This window comes from Xenopus laevis, chromosome 7L, assembly GCF_017654675.1.
Source record: "Xenopus laevis strain J_2021 chromosome 7L, Xenopus_laevis_v10.1, whole genome shotgun sequence".
In the NCBI taxonomy this organism is placed as follows: domain Eukaryota; kingdom Metazoa; phylum Chordata; class Amphibia; order Anura; family Pipidae; genus Xenopus; species Xenopus laevis.
In genome coordinates, this window is record NC_054383.1 from 110328697 (window position 1) to 110349793 (window position 21097).

At 37.3% G+C, this 21097-nt stretch overlaps 2 protein-coding genes across 2 annotated transcripts in view; one reads left to right on the top strand and one right to left on the bottom strand.

Annotated features, from left to right (window-relative positions):
• Nucleotides 1-21097, bottom strand: part of ca11.L (carbonic anhydrase XI L homeolog) — a 162875-nt gene that overhangs the window by 31938 nt on the left and 109840 nt on the right. The window contains exons 3-4 of the mRNA XM_041569510.1: nucleotides 20064-20206; nucleotides 14362-14547 (exon numbers count right to left, since the gene is read on the bottom strand). Of these exons, the coding sequence (XP_041425444.1) occupies nucleotides 14362-14547; nucleotides 20064-20206 (329 nt within the window). The remainder of the gene's footprint in view (nucleotides 1-14361; nucleotides 14548-20063; nucleotides 20207-21097) is intronic.
• On the top strand, nucleotides 8293-11359 carry LOC108696681 (traf2 and NCK-interacting protein kinase-like). Its single transcript, XM_041569511.1, has 6 exons — nucleotides 8293-8613; nucleotides 8992-9299; nucleotides 9578-9693; nucleotides 9949-10003; nucleotides 10313-10391; nucleotides 10712-11359. The coding sequence occupies exons 2-6, from the start codon at nucleotides 9164-9166 to the stop codon at nucleotides 10953-10955; spliced, it is 630 nt and encodes a 209-aa protein (XP_041425445.1). The 5' UTR covers nucleotides 8293-8613; nucleotides 8992-9163; the 3' UTR covers nucleotides 10956-11359.

Below are 21097 nucleotides of genomic sequence, written 5' to 3' on the forward strand. Positions count from 1 at the left end.
CATTATGTGATGTCCTGATGATGTCATAATAGACACAAACTGTCTAACAGCAGCACATCCATATTTGAGTGTATTATGGGATGTCATTATGATGTCATAATGGACAGAATCAAAGTGTCTAACAGAAACTCAGACTGGTTCATTCTTGATCAGACAACTGAGGTGAGTGGAGCTTGGCACATTCAGATAAAAACATTATCAAAATTAATATATTAAGGGGCATATTTATCAAGGGTCGAATTTTGAACTGAAAACACTTCTGAATTCTGTTTTTCATTTCAAAATTCACCTCGACCTTTGATAACCCTTCCCCTTACTATTGGTACTGTATGGCTTAATAACTACTAGTGGTGTTGTGAATCTGTTTGAATCTATGGAATTACAGAGAGTTTGATTTGAAGGGGGATGTTGTACTTGGTCCAACCTAAAATAATTGTGGAATTCCCTTTGCATTCCCTATGCTAATTTAATATGCATACTATAATGGCAGCATTTCCTTTACTTATAGAGTGTATAAATAGGTCTATATAAATATGTGTGCACTGGGGTTGAACTTTTTTTTAACCCAACTTCACTATGTAACAATATCATTCCCTGTACTGTGAATGAATACACAATGAAAGCACACACATCCTGGCAGGAAAACACGCCACATTTTAAACAAAGTTATGTAGAATCAACACAACCCACTATTATTTAATTTCCCACCTTGGGTTGAAAATGTGATGTCACAATGCTGTGAATCTGCCAATGTTTGAAATAGATATCATTATGGGTTGTCCTGATGATGTCATAATAGACACAAACTGTCTAACAGCAGCACGTCCATACTTGGGCGTATTATGATGTCATTATGATGTCATAATGGACAGAATCAAAGTGTCTAACAGAAACTCAGACTGGTTCATTCTTGATCAGGCAACTGAGGTGAGTGGAGCTTGGCACATTCAGATAAAAACATTATCAAAAGTAATATATTATGGGGCATATTTATCAAGGGTCGAATTTTGAACTGAAAACACTTCTGAATTCTGTTTTTCATTTCAAAATTCACCTCGACCTTTGATAACCCTTCCCCTTACTATTGCTATTGGCTTAATAACTACTAGCGGTGTTGTGAATATGTTTGAATCTGTGGAATTACAGAGAATTTGATTTGAAGGGGGATGTTGTACTTGGTCCAACATAAATAATTGTGGAATTCCCTTTGCATTCCCTATGCTTATTTAATATGCATACTATAATGGCAGCATTTCCTTTACTTATAGAGTGTATAAATAGGTCTGTATAAATATGTGTTCACTATGTAACAATATCATTCCCTGTACTGTGAATGAATGCACAATGAAAGCACTATTATTTAATTTCCCACCTTGGGTTGCAAATGGGATGTCACAATGCTGTGAATCTTCCAATGTTTGAAATAGATATCATTTTCATGCCCCTTGGGCTCATTATGGGTTGTCCTGATGATGTCATAATAGACACAAACTGTCTAACAGCAGCTCATCCCTACTTGCGCTTATTATGATGATGTCATAATGGACAGAATCAAAGTGTCTAACAGAAACTCAGACTGGTTCATTCTTGATCAGGCAACTGAGGTGAGTGGAGCTTGGCACATTCAGATGAAAACATTATCAAAATGAATATATTAAGGGGCATATTTATCAAGGGTTGAATTTCGAATTGAAAACACTTCGGAATTCTAATTCAAAAAGACCAACCGAAATTAAGTTGAAGTTTTTTTTTGGTCAATTAGGTACGTTTTCGATCAAATAGGTCCGTATTCTGCTGAATTTGAATCGTACGAATCAAAGGAATGGTGCATTCCATCAAATTCAATTAATTTTTTCCCGCATAGGCTAAAACAGCAGTTTGGCAGGTTTTAGATGGCGAATGGTCGAAGTCGAATTTTTAAAGACACAGTACATGATTAATTTCGATATTAGAATTTGGAGTATTCCCTAGTTGAAGTACACAAAAAATAGCTCAAAATTCAAATGTTTTTCATTCGAAAAGTCACCTTGACCTTTGATAAATCTGCCCCTAAATATTGGTACTGTATGGCTTAAAAACTGCTAGCGGTGTTGTGAATCTGTGTGAATCTATGGAATTACAGAGAATTAGATTTTTGCTCTCAGAAAAAGAGCAAGTGAAAATCTAAAAATGGGTGTCGGGTGTTGTACTTGGTCCTAAATACAATAACTTACCAATGCTGATATTTTATATATATTATAGTGTGCTTTCTAGTAGTGATTCTTCTAAAGCACATACAGTATATATAAATATACAGTTGATGGCTTAGGCACACACTTAAATAAATCTTAACCTGGGAGCAAATCAGAAACATAATACACATAATACATAATACACGTCACGTAATTCCTGGTGTACATCAGCTATTTTGTCAATATATAGTGAATAAAGTACCCCCTCTTGTAAAATATAAGGATATTATAAGTTACCGAGGAGTTTCATGACCATATAAAAACACGAGGCCGAAAGCCGAGTGGTTTTATACAGGTCATGGAACTCCGAGGTAACTTCTAATATCCTCATATTTTGCAACTGGGGGTACTTTATTTATTATAATACACAAATTTCAGTGAGTCATGTGACAGAAATGACATCAGAACTCACCGTTTATAACTGATGACATCAGAACTCACCGTTTATAAGGATATAATTTACAGGATATTCATGGCTTTTGTGTATTATATATATATATTTATACAAATGATCTTTCTCTTTGTCTCCATAGAGAGAATAAACATGTGGCGTTGTATCTGCAATTGTTTCCGTTGCTTTCGCAAGGTAAGTACTTAATTCCTTGTATTGTAATATCACACATATTATTTTGTGAATAATTTAATGGAGGGAGAAACTTTTGTGATAAAACTTTTTTTTTCTTCTTTTTACTAGAAACAACCAGATAAACCCACAAATCAAAATATTACGGTAAGTAGAAAAATATAATAAAATACAATAGATTGTGATCCTTTTTACATTTAAAAGGATAGTGCCATCTATATAAGTTTTCTTATAACTTATTCTCATGAATTTGCCTCATTTCTTTTAGTGATAAAACCTTTTGTTTTATTTTTCTTAGAAACAAGATCAATCTAATGAAGAAATCATTGTGGTAAGTTAAGAAATAGAAAAAAATACAATAAAATTTGATTTTTTTTAATTTTCATAGCATAGCACCATCTATATAGATTTTTTCTCATAACAGATGAAAGTTTGATTGAGATTATTCAATTAATTCAATTAATTTGTCCAATTTTTGCAATAACACCGTTTTTTATTCTCTACTCTAGATACTACCCAATGAAATTGATGAAGTCGTTGTTGTGGTAAGCCAAACTATGGTAAAATACAGGTTTCTCATATCATTGAATACATTCTAGTTTTCCTATTTGTTTGTTTCTTTTTGTGAATTTAAGTTTTTTTCTTTACTAGAATCAGCCAGAAGAAGCTGCTGAAGAAATAGTTGTGGTAAGTATCTAATATTGAAATTCAACTATAGAAACAACAAAACCACTTTCATAGATGACACATTCATAACATCATTGACTTTATTATTAAAACGCTTTTATTTGTTGATGATAAAATGATATGTTCTCTGTTTGCTAGGAATAGTAATTTGGAATTTCCAATATTATTTGAACAAATCCCTATACTGACCCTGCATTTATTTATAAACATTAATTGTATTTCCTTAAAACTTTTTTCAGAGACTAAACATACACTGACCTTTATAGATCACTTTGCATGTAATAATCTTTATGGACAATAGACCTTTAATTGCATAAAATAATGCCATTTTTTTTTATCTCTTATCCAGGCTCAAATAGAGAAGCCCACTGAAGAAATCTGCCTGGTAAGCAAGAAAGGAGTTGGTATCATACAGTCATTATAGTTTTAGCTTCCTTTTAAAGTTTTGTTGATTATAATTGTTAATTGGCCTTGGTAAAGTAGATTAATTATATATTTTTTGAATTTGCATTAATTTACTTTATACAAGGTAAATTCTATATATAGCACATTATAAGGGTATGGGATCCTTTATCCAGAAACCCATTATCCAAAAGCTGCAAATGACTGAAAGGCCATCTCCCATAGACTCCATTTTAGCCAAATAATCCACATTTTTAAAAAAGATTTCCCTTTTCTCTGTAATAATACCAATACCATGTACTTGATCCAAACTGAGATATAATGAATCTTTATTGGAGGCAAAACCAGTCTATTGGGTTTATTTACATGATTTTCTAGTAGACTTAAGGCTTGGAGATCAGAATTAAGGAAAGATCCGTTATCCAGAAAACCCCATGTCCCAAGCATTCTGGATAACAGGTCTCAGACCTGTAGTAAGTTGATCTGATAACTAAATTTATTTCTCTTAACTAGGAGGAGCCAGAGCAGGAAACAGAAAATGAAATAGAAATCAGCCAGGAAATCATAAAAGAGGTGAATAGCTGTCATAAAAATTGCCCTATATTTCATGCAGGGTTATATTTTAGCTTCTTTATAACAGACATAACAACACTCATAACATCTCTTTCCCTTTCTTAACCAGGAGAATTCAGATAATCCTGAAGTCGATGAGAACACTGAGATGTGCCAGGTAAGAAAAAGTCAAAATAACAAAAATATTTTAAGGGAATAGGAAACCAAAATTCACTTAGAGATGGTAATATGTTAGGCATACCCATGTGACTAATCTTGAATATTGTTATGCTCTGCACAGTTTGCTGCTTTGCTTGTGCAATACACTTCTTCTGCCAATATTGTCATTTAAGCCCGAGCACCTTCATTCAGCCCAGGAGATCCCTTGTAACATTAAAGGACACCTGTTGGGTAAAAATGTCATCCCCAACCAAAGGTGCGGGCTAATAGAGCCCACAAAAAAAAAATCCCTCCGCCAGTGCTATGATACCTGCACCAGAAGGGAGCTCCCTGTGCGAGCAACAATGTTCAGTCACTCGCATGCGCATAATGAAAAAGCTGCCCCGAATTATGCGCATGCGAGTAACGTCACATGCGTGTTATGTGCATGCTAGTGACTGGCCTGATGGGGGCATTTTTGTTGTTAAAAAAACTGCTGTTATCCCCCATCCAGAATGCAGGCTCTATTAGCCCTCACCTTTGGTTGGGTATAACATTTTAACCCAACAGATGCCCTTTAAGTAAAATGGCAGCTGCAAACTCTACAGGTCATACATCAGTCCCCGATATACAAGGTTTATTTAAGGATATTTTTTTAAACCTTTATTGTATAAATATTTTTGCTTCTATCCCAGGACCAACCAGATAAATATATGGCCAAAGATAATGTCTTTTACATTGTGTTACTATGTAATGTGCAACCAATAGTTATAAGCTTTATTTAACTTAGCTAAGTTTAATCCATTTTCCTGTTTTTCATCCAGGAATTTGAACGTGAACCTGAGGAGATCAGCGTTGAGGTTAGCAGAATCCAGGAATTTGAACGTGAACCTGAGGAGATCAGCTTTGAGGTTAGCAGAAACCAGGAGGAACAGCTTAGTGAGCAGGAAGAGAGATCTGATAACAACACCTGCCACTATCAGGTAAGCAGACAATAACCAATGAATGGAAAAACTTTAATCAATGAAATCATAAAGATTTTTAAATTATAGTGGCTGAATTGAGTTGTTTTTATAAAATAATATTGTCTCTCTAATACAGGACAACCTAGAAGGATCTGAACAACTTCAGCTAGAGCCCTATGAGGAGTTGTTTGAGGAAAATGGATATGGATCTGAAGAACCTCAAGGAGAGTCCTGTGTGGAATCTGAAATAAAGTTTTCAAGGCAAAACATAGAAGGATCTGAACAACTTCAGCTAGAGCCCTATGAGGCAAATGGATATGAATCTGAAGAATCTCAAGGAGAGTCCTGTGTGGAATCTGAAAAAAAGTCTTCTAAGGAAAACATAGAAGGATCTGAACAACTTCAGCTAGAGCCCTATGAGGCAACTGGAAATGTTTTGGAGTTTGAGGAAAATGGATATGGATTTGAAGAACCTCAAGGAGAGTCCTGTATGGAATCCGAAATAAAGCCTTCTAAGGAAAACATACAAGGATCTGAACAACTTCAGCTAGAGCCCTATGAGGCAACTGGAAATGTTTTGGAGTTTGAGGAAAATGAAAATGGATCTGAAGAACCTCAAGGAGAGTCCTGTATGGAATCCGAAATAAAGCCTTCTAAGGAAAACATACAAGGATCTGAACAACTTCAGCTAGAGCCCTATGAGGCAACTGGAAATGTTTTGGAGTTTGAGGAAAATGAAAATGGATCTGAAGAACCTCAAGGAGAGTCCTGTGTGGAATCCGAAATAAAGTTTTCTAAGGAAAACAGAGAAGGATCTGGGCAGCTTCACCAAGAGCCCTTTGACGTAAGCAGCAATTCATTTTATTTTATTTTATGAATACAATTATATTAAAAATTCTAGTCCAGCATCACACTGAGCTCCATAAAATAGAACATGTTTATATAATACTGTTAAAGGACAATTTAACCATTTTAAACATATTTGGCCCCAGCACATGCCTGCTAGCCAACTTAATCTATGGGGGGCACGCATAGGAATTTGGCTGATTCGATTGGAAAGGAGGTGGGAGGCTGTGCAGTGCACTTAGTTGTTTCTCTTTTAACTAGGTGTTACTAAAGAAACTTGAAATGAAGTTCCCGACTGAAATCTCTGAAAAAGAGCAAGTGAAGGACCAAAGAAGGAAAGAGTGCCTTAATGAGGTTTGAACAAAAATAATTAAACCTTTTATCAATATAAATTTAAAGGGGCAGTATACCCCTCTTTAAAATACGTCTGTATAATGAGCAGCTCATTATACAGAAGTATAATGAGCAGCTCATTATAGTTCTGTATAATGAGCAGCTCATTATAGTTCTGTATAATGAGCTGCTCTTATCACAAAGCCTAATGCTTCAGCAGGAGAAGAGAGGGGTTTGTTTATACAGCAGGCTTCTCAGTAAACTGGTGATTTGTATTAACTATGGTGATATGAAGCAGGCAGTAAGATGTATAGTAGTTTAAATGTCAGTTTTTGCTCTATTTAGTTCAAGAATTAACAAAAACTATAGATATGTCTTAATTAAAACTATAGGCAAAGTATAGTTCAGCACAAATGCTGTTCACTGAAATAATGTTGAAAAAGGTCTATACTGTCCCTTTAAGCAACTTAACTTCAGAGTTGTTCAACTTAACAACAAATCCTTTCTTTTTTTTAAGGAGGTACCAAATAAAATTGACAACAGGACCACAAATATAGATATCATGAAAAAGGAAGATATAAATAGAAAAATAACGAAAAAAGAAAAGTGTGTCTACCGTACCCAAGAAGACTTTAGCAAGGTTTGGATAACATAACATACTTTATTGAATCCTTTATATATACTTTACCTAATATTTTGGAACCCCTAGTAAATGAACCTTTCCTTGTACTTTATATAATAATTGCAGTTTCACCCAATAAACTCAGATTATCTAATTAAACATTTTTTTCTTCCCCAGGAGGATGATAAAGATCCATTTGCCAAATACCCAGTAAGTTGTAAAACAGTATTTTGGAACATAAAAGCACAACTTTCATAGTTTTCCTTAATTATTCCAGCCCTCAACCTTCTCCCCTTATACAACATTTCCCAGTTTCTCCTTATAATATCACTGCTTCTTTAATGTTGAGAAAGTTGTTTGTCCAGTTGCGTTATATTAGTTTAGTATTATATTTATCATGCTTTTGAATACAATGTTATTTTTTCAGGAGCCAAGGGGATATTTAAAACTTGGAGAGGCCATCGGAGAAGGCAATTTTGGAGTTGTCCATGTGGTGAGATACTTTATTCAACATTACAATTGTGTAGTTTGTGTCATGCTTCTGGGTGATTTCAGAATTCTCCCACTTGGTCACACTCTACAGCATTTTCCTTTTTTCTTGTGTTTCTGAGGCTGCCAATAAACTTGTGCCTTATCCACATATCTGTTTGATTCACCATAATGAAGTTCATCATCACAAACCTTCTTTCTCTACTTGTGTTACAGGGTTGGCATCAAATCAAACGCAAAGAAGTGGCCGTTAAAATAATAAAGAAAATAGAGGTAATGTGTCTTTGCAATGTTACTATATTTATATTATAAGAAGCATTTTTGCAAAAAGCCTTATTTTGCATAGGTTTCATATATTTGAACAGGTAGAACAATGGATGTGTTGCTTTTCTCAGCCTAAATTCATATGTTACTATGTGAAAATAAGTGGATGAATACCTTTTATAGAAGGCAATAGATTTCAGATTTAAAATATAAAACGGAGAAAGATTTATTATGCCATTTTCATATGGTATTAACAAGCTGTAATTCTCCATAACTAGGTTGGGGTATTTAAAATTACAATTGCATCCATTGTATTTAATTTTCTTTTGTATTAACATTTCTTTTGTTGGAAATTAGGATCAAGATACAATCCTTAATGAACTGGAAATACTTGAGAAGGTCTCTGGCCATGAGAATATCATCTCCTTTTATGGCGCATTTTACCAAAAGCCTGCTAGAAGGATTAATCAAGAGCTATGGGTAAGGAAGCGTTTAGATATGTTGAACCTTTGTGCACCAACTCTCAATCAACAGCTCTCATACAAGCTTGGATACAAATATGATCCAATTGTATAAGAAAGAGTCCAATCCACATGACCTCTTTGTTCTCAGTTTTAACCGATTGCAGTCATACCCTGAATGCTTATAAGTGCCTATTTCTGAATTACACCCACTGACTGCAAATCAAGGCAGTCACATTTGACTTCTAGTACAGAACACATAGAAACCAAAACAATGCAAGTACACTTTATTATAGTAAATTATAGCACACAAACTCTTATGTCACTAGTATTGCCTAACGCAAGCTCAACAATTAAATTGTATATATGTACTAATTGTTCTTTATTGGTGTTCTAGATTGCTACAGAACTTTGTGATGGTGGATCAGTACTTGACCTAATAAAAAGCAAAAGGAATCGTTCCTTAGAAGAAAGCTGGATTGCTTATATCTGCAAGCAGGTATTACAGGTATGTCACATGTGAACCTTCTCTGTTATTTAATAAATTTTCATCTTATTAGTTCAAGAACATGAAAAATAATTGTATTTACAATTTTCCTTTATATTTTTCCCAGGGCTTGTATCATCTCAGAAAACAGAGAATTTTACATTGCGACGTGAAGCCCGAAAATCTGATGCTAACTGAAGACGCAGTTGTAAAGATAAGTAAGTGACGCTTAGAATCTGAATACAGAATGGATGTTGTGAAGTTTCAGTGAATGTGAAGTCAACTTTATTTTACTCTGTCTCTAAATAATAATGTTTATATAAACTTTTAAAAGTTCTAAACCTGCAAAAACAACACATCTGCACACTTATCTGCACACTAATTCTTTCTCATTTAAAAATTGCCCACAAATGTTTCTGTATCACCATGATTTTTATTGGTGCGTTGCATTTGCAAACTAACATAAAAAATTCATGCTTTTGTCTTACAATTTCAGTTGATTTTGGTGGTGCTGTCACGGGAGGAAAAAGTGAAAGCCCTGCTGGAGATATGGCATATTTATCACCAGAGGCCATTGTCTGCATGAGTAAGAGAGGCGAATTTGACCATAAGGTATAGTGATGTCTTCTTCTTCCTTTAAATTGTAGAGTTAGCGCCACCTTTATTTAAATATATGTAGCCTACATGAGGTAACTACATGTGTTTTTACCACTTACTTCACATACCCCTCTCAAAAGCAAAGTTGTCATCCAGTTTTGCTATTATGAAAAGGAGAAGCCCTATCATAATGTGGATGGATAGACAACAGAAGTATGTCTCCTGTGTATAGTCTTTTTTAATTATTTTCTTTTCCTCCATGTTTTCTAGGCTGATGTGTGGTCTTTGGGAATGTCAGCCATTCACATGGCAGAAGGATGTGTCCGTAAGTACATTCTCAGGAATTCTTAGCATGACTGTGTATATACGTAATATATGTGTGTTACTAGAAAGTAAATGCTGTAACACAGAATGATACTGCCCCTTATGTAAAGTTTACAATCAATAAATGATAAAAAACTAACCCCAACATAATGTAATAAAAGGCACTAAGTAGGCCAAGTGCAGTAACCCTTGCTGCTTATTGCTTGAAATAGACAATTTGACCTGTATCAAACTTTGCACCTTTTAGAACCCTATAAATGTTGTAATTAGTAGTCAGCATGTTTTAATATTGTATTTGCTTATCATATAGCATACAACAAACTTCCTGACAAGGCTTTGATCCAACAAATTACTCGTGGTCCGGCTCCTACGTTGAAAGGGAACAAATGGTGAGTGATTTCCATGAAAACAAAAAAAGAGAGTGAGGGGAAGTTGGGAAATGGAAAAGGAGTGAGGGTGAAGAGAGCGAGGAAATGACAATGGAGTGGGGGTTGTGCAAATAAGAAAGAGAGTCAGGGTGAATGGGGTGGGAGAAAAGGCAAAGGAGAAGTTACAGTGAGGGATGAGGGATTGGGAAAATAGGGTGCAGTAATGATGTGAAGTATAAATGGGCTAGGAGCTTTATGTGGGCATGGACTTCTATAAGTCTGAGCAATTAGATATATTTATAACATGACAACTATAATTTTGCCTCAATTTCTTTTTGCAGGAGTGAAAAATTCCACTACTTTATTGAGGAATGCCTGCAGAAAAATCCTGCTGAGAGACCATCTGCAAGGCAGCTCTTGTCACACCCTTTCATCACAGAAATAAGCAATGAAAGGGTTGTACAGAAGAATATTATGAAGCATCTGCAGAGAGGTAAGAAAAATAGCTTATTCTTATTGTCATTCTGTAACCATCTGTTGTCCTATACAAACAATATTCTCTGGCTTCACATAACAAAGGCATAGACTGTTAGGGTGTGGGTTACTGAACTAGGCCACATGTAGGAGTGAGACCCATAAGGTGAGATGGGAGACAATGTTATTGTTGGATAGTTGTAGCTGAACATTAAATAAGCAGAAAAAGGCACGTGACATATAACATGTAATGATAAAAATTGTAAATGAAAATATCAAAAAATTAAGAAATTGTAAAATGATTATGTATACAATTGCTTCATGACTAACAATGAACAATATTTCATACTAGCAAACCATTGAAGCTAAAAGAAGAAAATGTTGAAGATGAATAACAGATCGACATCCACCATCTGCAGATGACCAATTGGTGGAGACTGAGAAACCACCAAACTGCCTAAAGAAATTCTTCTGTGATTGGATACAAACAGATCCAAGGAACTACCTGGAAGAAACATAGATCCAGGGCAGCCATCGGGGGAGGGACGGGGGCAGAAAAACTAGGTTTCCGATGGCAGCCCTCCATGGAATCCAAGATGGAAAAAATGACTTTTTGTAAAAAAATAAAAATGACATTTGTTTTGTCATTTTTAATCCTTTATATTGACAAAATAGTTTTTTTATATATATGTTTTATTTCCTTAACTGTTTTTAAAATTTTTTAATAAATAATGTTTTAAAAAAATAAAATTGTATTCAGTGCATATATAATTGCTTTTTTACTGTATATTGACAAGCTTTCTGTTCTTGGATGAAGTTCTTTGCTGTATTTTCCTTTTAGTGAAGGGAGGGAGGCCAAAGGCTAAAGCACCGTGTTACCCATTCCTAGACCCAACACTACCATAATTTAATTTAATGTAAATGAACATTTTGCCTTCTCAGTACTGCTCAAGGGAGTATTTGTATATTTAAAATACAGCAAAAAAAAAAAGAAAAGGCCCTTACAATAGTACTGTCCAACTGGTGGCCCACAGGCCTTCCCATGTGTGAACTGAGATTAACTGGCCCCTGCATTGTTCACAACTCAGATTTAGGCTCTAAAAACCCTGTATTGTTAACACCTGTTATCCTCCCTGCGCTGTTCACACCTGTAAGAGACTGACCCATAAGATCCATGTATTGCTCACACTTAAGACTGTAAGTGCCCACATTGTTACCTGTTCACACCTTAGACAGTACTAGTAGCACTAGCACTGTGTCACTGTACTTAGTACAGTACATGCTGTTCATTTTAGAGTGGTCATGACCAATTACCTGCATGGTTTCCCTGTCTCCTGCCCTTCCCTGCTCTGCCTGTGTGTGCCATACTCTGCCTGCCCTATACTTCCTTTGTGTGCCATACTCTGCCTGCTCTGCTCTGCATGTGAAAGGTAAACTTGGTTGGGGGGGTTCTTATCAATTGGAAATACTTGTATAGGGGTCACTAAGGTGTTTAATTATGTGCTGGGGGTTGCGGTTTTATCCCAAGGGGCAAGGAAGCATATGGATTTAATGGTATATCTTAAAGGATAAGTAAACTTTAAAATTAATGCATGTAATATTGATGAGTGTGCTATTCTAAGCATGTGTGTGCCATATACGTGTTTGAAATTCTCTGTTTGCTCTCTGCTGACTGTATGTGCCATACTCTGCCTGCTCTATGCTGCCTATGTGTGTCATACTCTGCATGCTCTTCTCTTTTGTATTGTAGCATGTTTCACTTGGCATGTAAAGCTCTACAGTATTTTATTTTTTGGCCTTAGATTTAGGGCCACTTTGTTACTTTATATCACACAGTCAACCTTAAAATGCATGGCATAAAATAACTCTTAAAATTCACAAGCTCAATAGTACCTTTTGTCCCCTTTCTACACTGGAGCAATTTTGGCACCTATGTTACCAGTCGATATATATCTTATTGCACTGTAGCTCATAGCTCCCAATGACCATATCTAGAATCCCAGTTCATGGAAAATGGATGCAGATGTTTACAGACACATAACATATATTTTTGCACTTGGAGGTCCTTAAATAGAAACTTTAGGAAACAGGCTTCAACAGGTATTCAATTTCTGTAAGCCCAAAGGCGATAGAATGAAGCACTTTAATTCTAAGTAGCAGAACAGGAATCTTTAAGAAGATATTGCAGGAAGGTTAGTGCTATAGGTATGTAGATAATCTTGGTGTTCCTGGGTGTTTCTTAATTCATTATTAATTGATTCTTGGACTTTTGAGCCTTTGCTTTACTTCTGACTATGATCGTTTGCTGCCTGACTTTTGCCTGAATCTCAACTATGATATTTTCCTATCCCTTGGCTTTCTCAAACTGGACTCTTGTATCTAGTGCTACCTCCTTGATCTGGACTCCTTCACAATGAGGCCCTGACTCATCCATCATTGATCAGTTACTCCAATGAACCAGTTCTGTCTCTACAGGACTACTCATGTCCATCAAACGTTTCTGCCATGCTCTTCATTGGATCTGGCGTTGATATATTTAGATACTTAGGGGCAGATTTATCAAAGGTCGAGGTTAATTTTCGAATGAAAAAAAGTTGAATTTCGAGCTATTTTTTGTGTACTTCGACTAGGGAATAGTCCAAATTCGATTTGAATTTGAAAAAAATAAAAAAATGTGAATATCGAAATTTATCATGTACTGTGTCTTTAAAAATTTGACTTCGACCATTCACCATCTAAAACCTGCCGAATTTCGGTTTTAGCCTATTGGGGACCTCCTAGAACCTACTTGGAGTCAATTGGTGGACTTTTAAAAAGCTGAGTTTTTTCTGGTGAGGGGTGGGGGCGGCAAAATGGCAAGGATCGCCCCTGCATACAAGAAACCTCCCCTTCTCATGTGTTGTCACAAATTCATGTATAACACCGAGAGTCTAATGCAGTCAATACAATAATATGGACTGCATTGGACTCTCCATGTTCTACAACAATTAGTGGCATCACATGGGAAGGGGAGGTCGCTTGTACTCCTCCTACCATATATACCATATATAAGTTTTACTCATTGGTTTGTGCACACAAGGCTTGAGAAAGGGCACAGTATTTATCAATGTGCTACTGAGCTTTGTTGCAGCCATGAATTAAGATTCATTCATTGGACCATCTCTTTAGAAAACTTGGCTATATAAGTGAAAGGAAAAGCTGCAGCCAGGCTGAATAGCAGATTACAGAGTAATTTTGGCTGGCTGGTGATTATACACACAAGCCAATAGTAACATACATATGTATATGTTTAGGGTTAAAATTATCCGTTGTTTTTCGCCAACAACGTTGGATTGGTTTAATAAAAAAGAAATCTAAAAAACTAGCCAACAATATTGTTCTTTCTGGGTTCAGATTTATTCCATCACTTCTGATGGAAAAATGTTACATGTAACATTTGTAACAGAAAACTATGGACTATTGCAATTATTAATTATAGAGATTTAATCATGGCCTAACAATTGCCACCCAGCTTTACCTCCCCAGCTGAGGCCTCTTTATTCATCAGATGCTCTGAGCCGATGGAATTTTCACTGCCGAAATGCAGCATCACCTCTTCAAGACGATGGTTATATAAAAGGGGACCTCCGGAAATATTTACTGGCTGTTCTTTATCCAGGCGGAAGGAAACATGGCGCCCTGTGTTATGCATTGTACCACTGACCTGGAAAAGAAGAATAAAGAGGGTTCAAAGAGAGAGTTTCTTCAATTATTTTCATACAGTACCTACACTATATCTCACTTTTCAGTTTCAGAATATATCTCCTGAAGCCCAGTAATTTCCGTGCTTGGGTAGTTTTAGTCTAGCATAGCTTTCAATAAATTAAAGAAGGAATATATTTTACAAATTTGCATTATCACCTTTCCAGAATGCGGTAAGGTTACAGATTATGAAGGTGAAAACTAGGAAAGCAGATCTAAAATACATCATGCTGAAAAATGTTAAGCCTGTGCTCCTTATAGCTTCTCCCAAGGAGTGCTAAACCCTAAAAACAAATATGGGTAGAAATGCAGCATTTTATATGTTGAACTTATTGCACCAGCCTGAAGTTTTAGAATCTCTATAAAAGTAATGATTCAGGTCTTCACAGTTAAGCACAGGGAGTCGTCGTCAGGGCCGGAACTAGGGGTAGGCAGAGTAGGCACGTGCCTAGGGCGCAAAGGTGGAGGGGTGCCAGTCACGTACTTACTCATACCCCTAGTCCGGTCCCTTCTCTGCCGACCGCCTACTTGATATCATCAATGCGCGATAGCGCGTTGCTCCGCGCATGTGCACAATCGTCTTTTCGCGCATGCGCACAAGTGCCTGTTCGCACACCAGGATCTATTCGCGTATACGAGAGCCTCCGACCCAGACGGTGCAGCAGCCGGGCAGGCTGCCTAGGGCGCCTTCCCAGCTTGGCCCGGCTCTGGTCGTCATTTTGAATTTTAGGCATCTCACTAGCACTGCACATGATCAGTGTGCTCTGAGAAACTGTTGAGAAGCTAAGCTGACATTTATATTCTCTATATACAGTATATCGTAAGGTGGTCCCTAAGTTTGATAAATGACAGAAAAAAAAATGGGGAGCTACTGGGCATTTTTGGAGGCACAGATCTTTACTGCTAAAGGGCTGAGGAGCCTAGGACTTGTATAGATGCCCAAAACACAATGTGCAGCATTTGTAGACTACTTCATTGTTACGCTTTAGTTCTCCTTGAAAACAGGTCCATCACTAAGGTAAATATGAAGTTAACCATGCCTATACTTGCTGTTTATTGGAGTTGGAAATGCAGTGGAGTAACTAACTGGGGTGCAGGGGGCACCCTGGCCAGCACCCCTTCGGGGCAATGATAAGTCATATCATAAGCGGCTGGGCAGGGGAAAGCTTTTCGACATACACACTGGGAGCATGCTGGTGCCCGATTCCGCCTCAATTCCTCAAATTTCAGTTTCAGGGATTGAGGAGGTTACATTTTAATTAGCTGCTTTTATCATGAAAATATTTGACACACGTTATTCAATTTCCCGCCAGCACATTTTATCATCATCAGATCACAGACCTGTACTCTAACGGGTGAATTTTCGCTTCTGGAAACTTTGCCATACTGCGCAAGTTCATCAGACATTATTTCGTAGCAAATACGCATATTTATCAATATGCTACGTTTCGTCTTGGCAAATGAACAATGGCATACTTTCGGCAGCGACACTGTTTCTAAGGGAATTTTCTCTAGCATTATTTTCTTCCTAGCGAAACTTCGTTAACATACCTACCCTTACGTCAATTTAAATATGGCGGGTACATACAGGTCATATATATGTCTTTATTAGTGAGTGTTGGTGAAATTGCCTTATTATTAAAAATTTCCAAGGAAGCAAAATAAAGACAAAAGAGATCCTCTATTGTCCTAGACATGGGCTCACCCTAAAAGTGTAAATAACATATATTTAACGGTAACAACTTGTAAACATAATCCCACATTAAAATATGAAAAAAACACCAGCATGTTGCCTTTTTTTGATGACTTTTTTGGCATTCAGGATATGATGTCACTGATATAATAATGTTGAGGTTCATCTTATCAATGTGCCAGGTGGATCCTGGCAAGTTGGACTCTGGCAAAAAGGGTAACGTATTGGAAAGTAACAAGTAACGATTGTTCACCTGAGCAAAAATTCGCCGGGAGTAATGGTGCAAAACTTCTCTAGTGCTGAGCTTTTTGTTAGTGAATTGTACTCTTCGCCCTTTAATAAATCTGCCCCAAAAAGAGAAAAATCAATCTGCAGACCATTAACGTCTCGCAGTCACTTCAGATTATTCAGAAGAGTCATGATACCTTACAGCACAGCCCAGAATACTGTATAGGCTGGAGTTAGGGCCCTGTGCCTTTTAGTGCAGTAGATATGCTTGATCGAGCGCCAATAAAGCAAATAGGCTTTGTGCATAAAACCCACAGAAAGGCAATACCCTATAAATTATACCAGAGAGACTAGTAACTCAGTGCTGTACTCTTTGCTACATATTGCAGGCCAACAAGAGAATAAAAAGCTCTTTGTGATTATTACCTTCCGAGAGATCAGCAATCCAGCAGAAGAAGCTTTGCACATATCTCAGAGACTTCAGCACCACAATGAAATGAGCTTTGGGCATAACTACCATGAGTCCAACAATACAGTGGCAAATAGCTACAGAACTAAAGTGAAAAGAAATCAAGGGGTATCTGATGGGGCTAAAGGGGGTACATTGCGCTGCTGGGGTGCCGGTAAAGATAATAAAAAAAAAATAATAATAATAATAATAAGTGAACAGAGAATGAGATGCTGTCACTTTAGTATCTTACTGACTGAAGCTTCCCATGCAGGGAAGTGCCGCAGCCTAGAGAAAAGAATTTTATTGTGTGAGCATTTATTTAAGTTTTAACTTATACCCCTGAGGAAGTCAGGCTTTCAGGCTGATGAAACACGTAGCGTATTTTTTTTAATATTTCCATCCTTGGCTCAGTGTATTCCCTGTGGAAATTCCCCTACATATTGCAGCTGTTCTGCTGGCAGGATTGGAAAGCGAGGACCCGTTGTAATTCTGCACTACTTTGACGATATTTGTTGTAATATCTGCCCATCGGATACTGTAATAAGCAAATTATAGGAAATAAGTGCAATTTTACTGCTTATAATTATTAATTCATCTATTAAAGAGAATCAATACGGCAACGGAACTTCTATCCACAGGCATGAAGACCATATCTTGCCATAAGCAGAGACAGATAAGTAACATCTGTTTTAATGGGTTAGAAAAGGAACAGCAGGATCATCAGTTGATCATAAATGTATTATTCAAAAATGTATTTTCCATTTATAAGTGTTATGTTTAAGGATATTCATTTGTTTGGGAAGAAGTTGCTACTAGAAAATTCTTCTTGCACAAAGCGGAATGTATTTCCGCTTTGTACAAACTTGGCTACTACTGCTAAGAAAAACTGAAGGTCTACTCTACTTCTATACCTCCTGCCATGATATTTCCCTAATGTGAAGTTTTCTATTGCTCCACAGCACAGAAAAACAAATAACTGCTCTTACAGCCAAACAGGCACCTCTACCCTCAAGGCCAGGGAACTAGTAACCAAGGCTAGCTTGAGAACAGAGTCCATCCAAGTCAGGGGGCTCCCAGGGGTTTCTGCATACACAGAATTGTATTCTCTTTCACTAGCAATTCTAGGCAACTTTTCAAATGGTCTTCATTATTTATTTTTTTATAGTTTTTAAAAATGATTTGTCATCTTCTTAAATGAACCCATCTTAAAAACAAATGCTCTGTAAGGCTACACATGTATTGTGTCATTGACACTTTTTAATTACTCATCTTTTTATTCATGCCCTCTCCTATTCATATTCTAGTCTCATATTCAAATCAATGCATGATTGATAGGGTCATTTGGACCCTAGGAAGTATATTGCTGAAATTGCAAACTGGAGAAATGCTGAATAAAAAACTAAATAACTCAAAAATCTCAAAAAAAAAAAAAAAAAAAATGAAACAAATTGTCTCAGAATATATCTCTACATCATACCAAAACTTAATTTAAAGGTAAGCAATCACCTTTTAAGGTATATAAACAATCCTATTAGGTTTAATTAGTGTTTAATTTTTTTGGCAGATTTAATGTATGGAGATCCAAATTACATAAAATTACATCTTTTCGCCAGGCCCTATAGGCTCTATAGTTATGCCACTTCCCCAGGTACTATACCTGTGCTAATTTACGTAGGACTTGCAGAATTATACATTATATTAGTCCACCTATAGTGCAACTCACTGTGGCAAAATGAGAAGTGTTTGCAAAGGGAAGCTGAACCTGCTATTAATATATATGATTTTGTCCTGTGTTTTCTGTAATTTAATGGGCACCGGTCACCCTTTTTATTTTACCCCCCAGATGATATTGAATTATCCTTCTGAGTTCTACCCGAATGCATGGGCTCCGTTGCCCAAGTGTCCCAGGCTACCGTCCGCGAACAGCTTGAACGGATGGGTCCCCATTCGCCGAAGCTAGGGAGGGCCCACCATCCCCACCCCCCGAAGGGGTTTGGGGTCGTTTGGACTCCCCTTCGCCAAAGCTAGGGGGAGTCCCGTCTACCCTGGGTTCTGCCTAAGCTTCCCAGGGCGTGTCATGGCCTGGGGTACAGCCAAAGGACTATGACCCCATCCAGGGTGTTCAAACCAAACAGAAAAAAGGTGCTGGAGTGTGCGGTGCAAGGCCATTGATTGCCTTTAGTAAGGCTCCAGCTGGCAGCCGAAATAAGAAAAAACTTCCCGCCCGCCTAATGGCTGGGGCAAAGGAAGTGAGGCATGATCAGGCATAGGTGCATGTGCATTGCCCCTGACTCAAAAGCAAATCAGGTGCCTCCCTCATGGGAGCACAGCGACCCAGCTTTCATCGCGTTTCCGCTTGCCAGCCTAGTTCAGAGAACCAAGTGTTTCTCTGTTCTTCACATAGGATCATAAGAACAGATACTCCTCCTTGATCTTGCCAGCCAGAGGACCTAAGGTGTTTACAAAGGTACTACACTTGATCATAGATGTGCTGGCTAATCAAAAAATTGGTGTGGGCTGCCATCTTGCATAACACACATAATGAGAGGGTTGTGGCACCTCAACATGGGAGCAGGCAACCTAGTGTTTGTTGGGGCAATTATTTTTAAAAAAGATTTTTGTATGGCGTTGTAAAATAAAAAGGGTGACCAGCTTATGTATGTAAACTGCTGTCCGGCTCTCAGTAAATTACAATGAAAATTCTAGGTGGCAACCCAAGCAGATAATTCATAAATCAGTATAAAAAAACACTTGGCATTAGAATTGGTCGCCCTTAAAAGAAAAAAAGGTACCCTACAATGACATTTGTAAGAAAGGTAATGCTAATATAGTGAATGATCTAAGCCCTAATGTTTCCACCCAATGAACTGCACAAAGACTCAACAGAATTTTTTTGTATAATATTTTGATTCCATTTAGTCCTGGAACATTTGCTAAACTCTACAAATATATATGACTTAGAAGTCTTTGATGGTCTATTTATGAATATATTCCATACACACATAGTAAAGTATCTTAGACATTTGCAAACAATTTGAATACATCATAAAAAGATTGTCCCTCAGCGGTTAAACCTCCAAATCCTTTTCTTTAATCACAGACATACCGTAGTTCCAGTCATGCTGAGTCTGAGCGGAGGTAGGAAGGGGTCAAAGATGATTTGGCTGGTGTTAATGTTAATAGGAGACTGCCGCTTTCCGATGGTGCACAGATTCCAAGCAGAGTTAACCAGACCCCAGAATGCGGGACCTAAAGAAGCAAAAACATTCACAGTCGTTTTAGTCATGTGCAATATATACTCATTGGGTTTTATAGCTGCAGGTCTCAAATAAACATTTCCCTGTGGTGCAACACTACTTTGAGGACATGTATCTATGACAGTTGCAATGTATTGAAGAATACAGCATGGGTGCCTAAGTAAAGAAACCTAAAATTTGCACAGTACCTTTCCTCAGAGCCTAAAGATACAGGCAACTAATCCTTGGCATTTTTAAAGTGATTAATGGAGGACAAAAATCAATTAATTTGAGATATGATGATATTAGCAAACAGTATATAAAGGACTACAAGCTCATTTGACTTACGGGGCAGAAGCTAAAATGCTGAAACACATAGGGAAACAAAACTGCCCCTCTATAAACAGCCCCTCTTGCATTCTGCACTGGAAAGTAATATAAGTATTGCATGTACAGATTGACTCTTCCAGCTTTGTTCTGGTAACTGAAACTACAAACTACAATTTGTGACAATTTGCACCTGTTTTTGCCCCTTTTATCTCCACTCCGTTGTAAATAAACTCTTAGGGTAAGGCCAGACGAGGAGATTCGGGGAGATTTTAACGCCTGGCGACTTATCGCCACGTCTTTTGCGCGACTATCTCCCCGAACTGCCTCAGCGTCTTTTCCCCATAGGCTACAGAGCAAAATCGCCTGCGCTAATGCAGACGCGGCGATGCGTTTTCAATAGTCGCCCAAAGTTGCCTCAGTGAGGCAACTTTGGGCGACTATTGAAAACGCATCGCCGCGTGTGCATTAGCGCAGGCGACTTTTCATTCTAGCCTATGGGGAAAAGACAAAAGACGTGGCGCAAAAGACGTGGCGATAAGTCACCAGGCGACAAAATCTCCCCGAATCTCCTCGT